General features: G+C 34.9%; 1 protein-coding gene across 1 annotated transcript; it reads left to right on the top strand.

Moving 5' to 3' along the window:
• The first annotated feature begins 2696 nt into the window (after nt 1–2696).
• Nucleotides 2697–9385, top strand: LOC106937401 (myelin-associated glycoprotein-like). Its single transcript, XM_015018901.1, has 9 exons — nt 2697–2724; nt 2912–3298; nt 3723–4022; nt 4097–4342; nt 5378–5677; nt 5752–6009; nt 6113–6197; nt 7801–7840; nt 7930–9385. Exons 1-9 carry the CDS (start codon nt 2697–2699, stop codon nt 8284–8286), a joined length of 2001 nt encoding a protein of 666 aa, XP_014874387.1. The 3' UTR covers nt 8287–9385.
• Nucleotides 9386–11048: the final 1663 nt, after the last annotated feature.

Genomic DNA, 11048 nt, shown 5'->3' with positions numbered 1-11048 from the left:
TACAACTTAGCATCTCATTAAAGGACACATATAATATCTTGTGATTTTAGTTGGGAATCCAGTGAGACTGAAAATAAAGAGACCAACCTTTATTTCCTCTGAAACAGTTTGAGCTCAAGTACTACTGTAAAATACATTTTGTTTTTTCTGTCTACAGGAAACAGAAGAACCAACCTATGTCAACAGTGTGATGGCGACTACAGCATCATGAGCCACAAGGAGACCAGGAAGATGCAAAGATGCCAAGGCTTTTTTCAGAGAGAGCATTCATTTCTATCTACCCAGTTTATCTGTCCAATAATTAATGTCTGTGTTTCAAGAAGCTTATTTCTATCTGCAAAGGCAGTTGGTGAAATGCTGGATACACTGTGGACGCGTCACCAGTCCATCATGTCACCATTTATTTTGGTTTAGAAATCCCTTATTATTATTATTATTATTATTATCTTTTTTTTGGCAATGAAGTGTGATACTAATGAAGTAAATACTAATCCTTTGGTGGATCACTGAGTTATAAAAGAGATCTGAAATTTTTACAAAATAAAGAGGATGTATGTGTGAAGCAGAAGTCCTGCTGAATGTAAAATTTCTGCTTATGAATAGAAGTGGGTTGTTTTTAAAAGTTAGTTTTAATAATTGCACTCCATGTTTTTACTGTCAGCAAAAACATTAATGTGATATATACCATAATGTGAGGTTGAAAAGCTTTACTCTTTGCCTAAGGTTTTTAATTCTCACATTTCCCTGAACGGAAAATTCTGTGTCGGATGTTGTACAAAGTATTGTTGCAGTTACAGCAATAGCTAAAAGGTGTGGACACAGGATGATTTCTTCATCATGCTTTCATAAAGGTGTTGATGTAATACATGCAGAATGAAGTTTAGTACTCTTGTGTAACAGGACATAATGCTTTCATCACTTATCTGTGACAGGTTTCAGAATTTGTTGTGCGTAGTTCTGAACACTTCTTGTTTTTGTTCTTGCTGCATATGTTCTCTTTTTGCATTTTTGGTGTTTTTTTCCATGTCTTTTCTTTCTTTTTTTAAATTTGCACTTAAGATGTAATTCATTAGCTTTATCACTTTCTGTAAAGATTCTTTGAAACAATAAATAAAACTGATCATTGGTGCTTAATTTTCTGATGAAGCTGGTAAGAGCCAGAGTCATGATTGATTTAATTGAGTTTAATTATTCAAATGGGACAGTGCATATTAACAAATATACAATGTTGTCAAAATGAGGTATGATGGAAGAATCTGACAGTGAACAAAAACAAAAAACAGCTTAAATACTGAGGCAGAAGTGGAAAACAAGGAACTAATCAGAGGTGATGTAGAACAGCTGTGGCAGAAAACAACAGGAAAACAAAAGGAGAGACGTGATCAAGTAAAGTTGACTTGCAAAGGACATTTCAGCAGCAAGACAGTTCAAAGTATTTTAAATCATAAAACATATCATACTGCAATCAATTGTGAAACAAACAATAAATATTCAGTTTTGTCAAATGCCGTCATTTATAATCATCAAGCAAATGAAGATCAAAAATGTTGATCAGTGTTCCTGTTACTGCTGATGATGAACACAATGAGACACTCAAAGAAACTCCACATCAAGAGGAAAACAACACTGAAAAGATCACAGCAATAAACTGAAACACTAAATGCAAAGGAATAAGAATAATGCCCAGAGAGAAATGAAGAGAATTATGGAAAGATGTGATGATGGATAAACAACAAAGAAACTCTGAAAACAAACAAAAACAACAACAACAACAAAAAAACTACAAACTGAAACAAAAGCTCAGTGGATCATTAAAGTCATGACCGTATTAATCTTTCTCAGCTGCAGGACCATCATTAAGTTCTGGTTATTTTTCATTAGTTTTTCAGCAGTAAATCAACATTACTGTTGATTGCCAATTCATTAAAATCCTAACTTTTCAGGAATAATTATTGTATTATGGTGCTGGATAATAAAGAAAAATGACTGAAGGAAAATGTCAATTATGTTTTACCTAACTGTAATTTTTTTAAATATATTTTATAATAAACACTGTAAACAACTAAACTTGTGAAAACTAAAAAAATCTAGTCTTCTTCATAAAATCCCTGACCTGTTCCTCATCCACAAACCAGAACTGTTATTCTACACATAGTGGACATCACTGAGGTAGTTTATGGACATATTCAGTTAATCACACCAGAAAAGCAAATTCTGTAGCCAACATCCTCTTTTACAAAGAGGAAGAATGACTCAGGTTACAGGATTTCATACATCGACTAGAGCAGGAGCTTTTTAGATCTTTGCTCATCGACTGAAATTTACAGCCTTTATACAGCTGGTGATTGACCAGGTAAGAACATTTTATGAAGTTTACATATTTTGCAACTTTTAAAACAGAAAACTAACTTCTTGTCATTAAAATAGTTGAATTCGGTGTCATTATTTTTACTCTATTTTGGATATGTTATGTAACTTATACATAAAGATGTATATTGGTTGTATGTGATTGTTTTGTAACACAGTAGGAAATGTATGTTCCTGACTACTTTCTAGTAAATCAGTTTTAATTCCCTGAAAGCTTTATTGAAAAATGTCTTTGATTAGAAACTGAAATGTTTCTGTTTCTGAAACCTTCTCCAGTTTGACAGATGAAGGTCTATCAGAGTCTGACTGAGAACATGCTGACAGTCAACATGTTACTGAGTGTCTTCTTTCTTCCAGGTGAGATTTTTATTCACTTCCTTTCATTGGTAGAGTTCATGTAAATCACTTCAAGTCTAAAATATTTGATCATGTTGTCTGTAGTCTCCACACGACAGAAGCTGCAGCTGAACTGGAGTTTATAGATCATGAACTTTCTCTGCAGGCAGATTTTCATCTTTATGTTCATTATTGGTCTGGTTTTCAGGTGCTTTGGCTAATTCCTGTGGTGATCTAACACCAGCCCTCAACATCATTACACCAAATATCACAGAAGCTCTGACTGGATCTTGTTTGCAAATCCCATGTACCTATGAAACAGAGGATCCTAGATATGACAGCAGTAAAACTATCTATGGAGTTTGGTTGAAAGGTGGTGTAAATTTTGGGGCCAATCCAAGCATCATTATTTTCAACAGCAGTGGGTCAATTAACAAATATTCACTGAATATGACTGGAAACCTGAAAGAGAAAAACTGCACCACTCTGTTTCCTGATCTACAAACAAGTCATGCAGACAAATATTACTTCAGAGTTGAGAACGGTGACTACAAGGGAACAGCTTGTGCTGATCCTCTTCAAATAAAAGTTAAAGGTAAGAACATTTTCACCATATAATGACATTATATGAAGATGTTCTGGTTATATTGTTAAGCTTGCGTACTACAAGTATATTTAATCTTTTTAAATTGTAGCTTTTAAAACCTTCTGTCACAATATGCTTTTATAGCCACTGCAAGAAGAGCTGACCAGTTTGATCCTTAATTCATTAGTTTGTGGCATTTTAATGTTTACATTAAGCTTTTCTGGAAATATATTAAGATATGCTCCAAATATTTATTATTTTATTAATGTAAGGCCAGAAAGTATCAGTTAACTTTAAGAAATATTGACTCAGGGTGTTGCAGATATAGACGTCATAGTTCTTTTGCTTGGAACAATTGAACAGTTTTGGAGCACATTCAAGCAAATCTTTATTTTGTACAATGAATGTGATTTAAATCTAATTTAACTTCCAGATTCTCCCCAGAGTCCCAGCATTAATGTTCCCTCTGACCTGAAGGAGCATCAGTCTGTCACTGTAACCTGCTCAGCTTTCACTCCCTGTCCACACTCACCTCCTGATCCCGCCTGGAATCTCCAACAAGCCTCTCTCAGACAAACAGAGAAAAACACAGATGGAACCTTTACAACTAAAATCCAGGAGACCATCACTCTGTCAGACACACATGATGGATACAACATCAGATGTTCTGCCAGATATCCTGTGATTGGAGGAAACAAGACAGCAGAGACAGAAATGACTCTCAGTGTCTCATGTAAGTGATCCTGTCAGCAGGTCATGGTTCAGCTGTTTGTGATCAATGAAGTTCATGTGTCTCATTTTCCTCAGATGCTCCTAGAAACACTTCAGCATCCATCAGTCCATCAGGTTTGGTGTCAGCAGGTAGCTGGGTGGAGCTGAGCTGCTCCAGCAGAGCCAAACCTCCACCCAGATTCACCTGGTTCAGGAATGGCATAAAAGTGTCTGAAATACAGAATTACAACTTCAATGTCACTGAGGAAGGAGAGTTTTACTGTGTGGCCAAAAACAATCTGGGAAATGAAACATCATCAAGGATCTGTGTTAGTATTAAAGGTAAATGTTGTTACTTCTTGTTTCAAATCATGTCTGATTCTTAAAGTGTCTGACATTAGAAACGTAGATCAATAACATTAGAAGTAGTGATTTTAAAAATGTGAACACATTCTGATCAGACCCCATCTTTGGATTTTTGTTATCTATTACCTATAATTTGCTCTTTTTTCAAAGCTGGATTTCCATCTTTCTCCTGCAATGATTTGAAAAACAAGCATTGAGAGCACAGGTTTAAATTGAATGCAGTTTTTCTCTGATCCACAAATGGATACAATTATTTTTAGATGGTTTTGAAATTACAATTGATATTTGACCACTGCTGTTATCAAACATGGTAGATATGATGATGTATATTAAAGATCAATGTTTGTAATCCACTCAGCTGTAATAAAGCTTTAAACAGACTGAACAGCTCTGATGACATAAATAAGGATGTTTTAAGATCGATCCTGCAACTGTCAAAGTATAATCCTGTCAGAAACATGGTGTTATTGTTCACAGTGATGCAAGTTTCAAATCGAAATAGATTAATGCAGTGTTGATAAAAACAAAATAACTTTTCTAAACTATAAATCTTGTATGTAAAGCCAATAATAGGTCAAATATTTTTCAAAGAAATGATTTATGGTTAGAGGAGACAAAGACTGAGCTGTTAAGTCTCAATGAGGCTTTAAAAACAAAGAAGAGATCAAGATAGAGGTTATGGTTATTCAAATTAGTGTATTTCACAAACTGCAAAATAAAAGCACTGCGATTATGGACTTGTGTTGTTTTGACATTAACTGAGGTTTAAATGTTTTTCGAACATTTGTAATGGAAAAGCAGCTACTCGTGGTTAATGCCTGGATTTTAGATGTAATTTGGTTTTTCATCAGTATAATAATATTGCAAATGACATGAAAAATGTTATTTTTCAAAGGTTAAAATAGTCTAACATTAATGATGTAAAACATTCACATTTTAAAACTATACTTGATGTTTATGTAAACTGGTTCTTCCTCACACTGATAATATGTTTCATATTTTATGCCCCAGATTCTCCTTGGAGTCCCAGCATTAATGTTCCCTCTGACCTGAAGGAGCATCAGTCTGTCACTGTAACCTGCTCAGCTCTCACTCCCTGTCCACACTCACCTCCTGAACTCACCTGGACTCTCCAACAAGACTCTCTCAGACAAACAGAGAAAAACACAAATGGAACCTTTACAATTAAAATCCAGGAGAACATCACTCTGTCAGACACACATGATGGATACAACATCAGCTGTTCTGCCAGATATCCTGTGATTGGTGGAAGCAAGACAGCAGGGACAGAAGTGACTCTCAGTGTTTCATGTAAGTGATCCTGTCAGCATGTCATGGTTCAGCTGTTTGTGATCCATACAGTTCATGTGTCTCATTTTCCTCAGATGCTCCTAGAAACACCTCAGCATCCATCAGTTCATCAGATTTGGTGTCAGCAGGTAGCTGGGTGGAGCTGAGCTGCTCCAGCAGAGCCAAACCTCCACCCAGATTCACCTGGTTCAGGAACAGCAATGATGGAGCCACTAATGTGTCTGTGGACCAGGTTTACAACTTCAATGCTACAGAGGGAGGAGAGTTTCACTGTGTGGCTTCAAATGATCTGGGTCAACAAAAATCCTCTGTGATCCTTGTCAATGTTAATGGTAAATGTTTTATCTCCACTGAATCTTACCTAAATGTTCAAATTTACACTTCTAGCATAAGCTATTAAGTTTTTTGTGACTGTTTTATTTGCTTATCAAAAAGCCAACAGACACTTTGAGACAGTGGCAATCGCAGTGGGAATATCAATGGCCGTCCTCGTTATTGTTTGCCTTGGTGTGTCTTTTTGGTGAGTATCACCATTAAAATGAGAATGTTGAATGCTGTTTGCAGAGCGAAGTGAAATGATTAGGTTTCAGTAGACCTGCTTCACATCTGTGTTGAAGAGAGTTGGTCATATTATGATGCCACAGAAAAAGCCTTCAGTAGTTTCTCAGCGCCTCTCGGTTCTGTCTTTTATAAAGCATTGGTGATGTTATCCCACAAGTTTTGTGTCAGACTTAACAGATTAGGTCGGCATCTTCATCATATTTATGTTGTTGGTCTGGCTCTCAGTAAGAGAGATGCTGCTCTCCTACTGGTGAGTTTTGAGTTATTTTCTTGTCGATTTCAGCCATTTCACAAGAAGACATGACCTATTCCAGTAGCTTTTTATGTTCAACCTGATCATTGACCCCTGGTTTGTGATAAATAGGCCCAACACTATCATGTCAGAAGCATAGCTATATGATAATGTCTTACTTAATTCAGCCATCAGTATCCTGTAGCTTGAATTAAGAGTTTGAGGGTCGTCCAACATGCTGACAGAAACCTGGATTATAAAAGAACAACCGTCCATTTCTATTTAGGCCTTTCAATGTGTCCTTTGTACACTTGTCAGGTAATTCCATTTTTTCAGTGAAATGATTTCTTGCAGACAGCTTCTTTTCATATCAGCATCTGCGGAAAGTTTCGATACTCAGGGATAATTTTCTATCTATATTTTATATCTTTATGGTTGTTTTTTGATTCAGTTTTGCAATTTCTTTCTAATTGGTGTGTTTCTGATTACAAAGGTTTTCAGAAGATTTAAGCTGCACAGTCTATCATTTTCTGCATTGCTTTATATGTTTTCCACTCTCTTCATGCTGAATGTTTGATCCAGGCAACATCAGACTTTAGATAAGTATTGAGATTAATAAAAATGTAAAGAACATCCCAGAATGTTAAACAAATTGGAGAAAAAATTGGAATGAAACTGATGTAACAGCTGTGAAACACTGCAGCCTAATGGACAAACATCATAATAACATCCTCTATGATTTCACCTCCTAGTCTCAGCAATGTCAGAAAATGTTTTTCCTTCACAACTAGATTGATAAGAAAGTCACTCCAATCTCACTGAAGTGGACTTTTGCAATAAATTACATTTTGTGTGTCATGTTTTTGAGCAAATGAAAATGTCAATTTCAAGAGATAATTAAATCAAAATTAAAATAACGTCATTTATAAGTGAAGAATGTTCACAGATAATTTGTGAAAAATACTTAGCTTCAGATGACTTGTCTCATTTTCTGTGTTGCCATGGTTATTATCGTGTTGGTTATCTAGACTAATTATTTCTGATATTACAAATGTATAACCAATGTGGTGTCAAATTAATACCTTGAAGAAAAAGTAACTTTTTTTAGTTATATTTAGTAGATATTAAACCATTAATATCCACTTTGTTTATACCTGAAACTTTATCCCTGAAAATTTCCTCTTGTTTGTCTTTCAATTATTGCTGAACTTGACCAGGATTTAATCTGATGTGACTAAACTGATGTTTACCTTCTAATGTTTGCTTCACATAAAGTCAAGTTAATCACCTGAAACACAGTAGAAATCTTCTGCAATCTAATGTCTTCCAGGTGTTTTAAGTCCAAACATTCAAATCTACAACAGACTGAGGTGAGGAAACGTTCATCTTCTGCATGCAGCACTGCAGTGAGCTGTCATGTTTATGACCATGAATAACACACATTTTATTTGTCCCACAGAGTCAAACAGGCTTTGATGATGATGCTCAGATGTCAGAAGGCAGCAAAACAGAAGGGGAAGTTAATTATGGGGAAATTAGCTTCATCAAAAAGACACCTGAAGCTTCCTCTCTGCCAGTGCAGAAGAGTGAAGAGCAGGAGACGGTGTACGCTCAGGTCAAAGTGCCAACGGCGGAAAACTCTTCAGCACAGACCACAGAGAGTCCAGAGGGTCCAGAGGGTCCAGAGGGTCCAGAGAGTCCAGAGAGTCCAGAGGGTCCAGAGAGTCCAGAAGGTCCAGAGAGTCCAGAGGGTCCAGAGGGTCCAGAGAGTCCAGAGGGTCCAGAGCGTCTCTACGCTCAAGTGAAGAAAAAATAATGATTCCTTGTTAAATATGAAACACTGAGTTTTAGATTTTTACATAATCATGTCAAACCTTAAGAGAATCTGCTTCTCTCAATCTGTTGATCCTTTTTGTCACTTTTAATTAAATGCTTTTCATTGACGCAAGATGAATGAATGAATGAATGAATGAATGAATGAATGAATTATGTGATGCATTCCACCAGGATCAAAGCTGCTTACATTCTGTATTCCTCTGTTTGAATAAATCTTATTATATGTTTATCAATTAATGCAACATAAATACAAATTAATAAGTTATATAGACAGGAAATACTCATTATATGTAGTTGTAAAAATAAACAGACACAAATACTCCACATATTTTAGAGAATGTGTCTGTAAAGGAGCATGAAGAAGTAGAATTTGTTTAATCACAATCCTTCACCTGGTTTATGGTTATTAACATAAATAATCTTTTTCCTCTGCACCCTCTGAGTCAAAAATGCTTCAAAGTCAAAATTTAAACAATATACACATAACCGTATCCCCACTCTATCAGTCAAAGACTTTTGAATATTATGTGCTAAGGAATTTAGCTTCATACATCAGCTGCAATACTTGAAATTCTATCTAATCTGGCAGTGACTGAAGACAGGAAATGATAAGTAAACTATTAGTTTGGTCAGAAAACCCTTGTGAACCATTCTGATGGCTATTTTCTGATTTGGGTGTAATGGTCAAAGTGTTGCCCCAAACTTCAATACATCAACATTCCCAAAAATTATAATCTAAGTAACTTTCTCCACATTCACATTATCTATAATTTGTAATTCTCTATTACTTTTATGACTCCCAAATCACATAAATATGATTTTATTTAAATTAAAAAATGTATTAATATTAAACCACTTAGTCAGTTCATCATTTTTGAAGCCTCACAAATATCAGTTCTTGTACAGAAGATAAACAGTGTTGGTCTCAATACTGACCCCTGCAGGCCACCATAAACATTGTCCAATCATGATGACAATAAGTCACCCACTTCATTTGAACAAATTGTTTCCTTTTGTTGAGCTTTTCATTCAATATAGAACTTCTCCTCTTATACTAAAGCGCTAGGCTAAAGTTCTTGAATAATATGTCATGATAAATTGTATCAAAAACTTTGTTTTTGAAATGAATAAATGTCTTTTTGTCGAACAACCTGCTGATTTCTAATATTATTGCTGTGGATCTTTGTGACCTAAATCCATATTGACTCTCAGAGAGAGTTGATGTTTACCGATAAATCTATACAGTCTTCCAATAAATAATTGCTTAAAAAATGTATGGAAGTAAAGAAACAGTAATTTGTGAAATAGTGTTTGTCACCTGATTTATACGGTGGGATGACTTTTGAAATTTCCTCTTGTATGGAAAATTATAAGTCTGATATGACAGGCTGCAGATGTATTGTCACCACCGGTAGCCACCAAACTATAGTTTATATTATATATTACCTTATATTTTTACATTTATTAAAGAACCTTCACTCTTTATGACCGGAAACCAAACAAAGCTCATTTGCATCGATCCAACTTAAATAACAGAGCTAGCTTGTTACAATTAATCAGATTAAGTTTGTCTGGCTTAATTTGTTAAAGTTTGTATAAAATGACAACTTAATAAACTTAACATGTTTATTTGGATACACTTAATTTGATTATTTGTAACAACAAATCTCAGATTTTGTTTTAAGGTGGAGCATGTGTTTTCCTTTTTGCAGTGTATCAGTGTGCATTTCCAGTTGCTCATGCATGCTCTGACAACCAAATTAAAAACATCCTCTTTTGAAGAAGAAAGTATAAATACAGTTGTTGTCTTTGATACGCTATTTTTTTTTTTAACAGAAAGGTTCGTCCGTGGATCTGCAGCTCATCAGATGAAACTTACACATTGTTTGATTGAAAGGTAAATCCTTGAACTCTTTTGGCTTCTGATTCAGATGAGAGAACGTTTGTGTTTATTTATTTATGATTTTGAGTAAAGAAAAATAAAAAAACACATGGCTTCTTACTTTGAAAATATTGTAAAATTTGTTCAAACTGTGGTTTTCTTTTTGGATTTTATCTTCAAATTATTTTCAAAAGTCCCTGGTTTACCTGAAAGGGAACCTGTGTTTCATTCAGCAGTGACTCTGATTTAAAGCACAGATAATAAACTGTAATTCTCAGATGTTTTTGTCCAGACTAAGAGAGCTGATGGAGAACAGTGAGAGTCTGATGGCAGCTCAGTCTGTGACAATGCTGACAATCAGTATGTTGATATATAAACACTCCAACCAAGCATGCAGAAAATAAGCTCAATTTTTATTAGTACCAACTGATCGTTGTTTATACAGTGTTACCAGAGGGCAGTTAACACACACACACACACACACACACACCTGATTTTCTGCATGCTTAATTGGAGTGTTTTCAAAGAAATTTCTAGTTTTGTTTAATTTTGCTAAGACATGCTGACAGAGATAAAAAATATAAAAAAAGAATAATAATGCAAATCTTGGTATATGTCATGTAAAGTAAAACATATTCCTGGCTTTTAACTTCAAAATGTAACTTTGTCTCAAATCATTTTGGACCTAAATGTCTTTGTGTTGGATATTACAACCACATCTTGCTAATATGGACTGTTTTCATATTTTCATTTCTTTTATTATCATTGGTTACAAATGACGCCACACATAAGTTACACAGATTTGAAGTCAGCTTCAAATCTGTCAAAAGCTGTTTCTTCCTTTTCTTTCCCAGTAGATT

The sequence above is a fragment of the Poecilia latipinna genome, unplaced genomic scaffold (assembly GCF_001443285.1).
Source record: "Poecilia latipinna isolate Pla-1442-1.1 unplaced genomic scaffold, P_latipinna-1.0 Scaffold2337, whole genome shotgun sequence".
NCBI lineage: Eukaryota > Metazoa > Chordata > Actinopteri > Cyprinodontiformes > Poeciliidae > Poecilia > Poecilia latipinna.
This window is presented reverse-complemented; position numbering and strand designations above follow the sequence as displayed.

What these genes read in the sequence shown, in the direction of transcription:
- LOC106937401 (XM_015018901.1), top strand. Translation starts at nt 2,697, where the DNA reads ATGTTACTGAGTGTCTTCTTTCTTCCAG. An exon ending in TCTTCAAATAAAAGTTAAAG is followed by an intron (nt 3,299 to 3,722) that starts GTAAGAACATTT and finishes TTTAACTTCCAG; the next exon opens with ATTCTCCCCAGAGTCCCAGC. An exon ending in CAAATCTACAACAGACTGAG is followed by an intron (nt 7,841 to 7,929) that starts GTGAGGAAACGT and finishes TTTGTCCCACAG; the next exon opens with AGTCAAACAGGCTTTGATGA.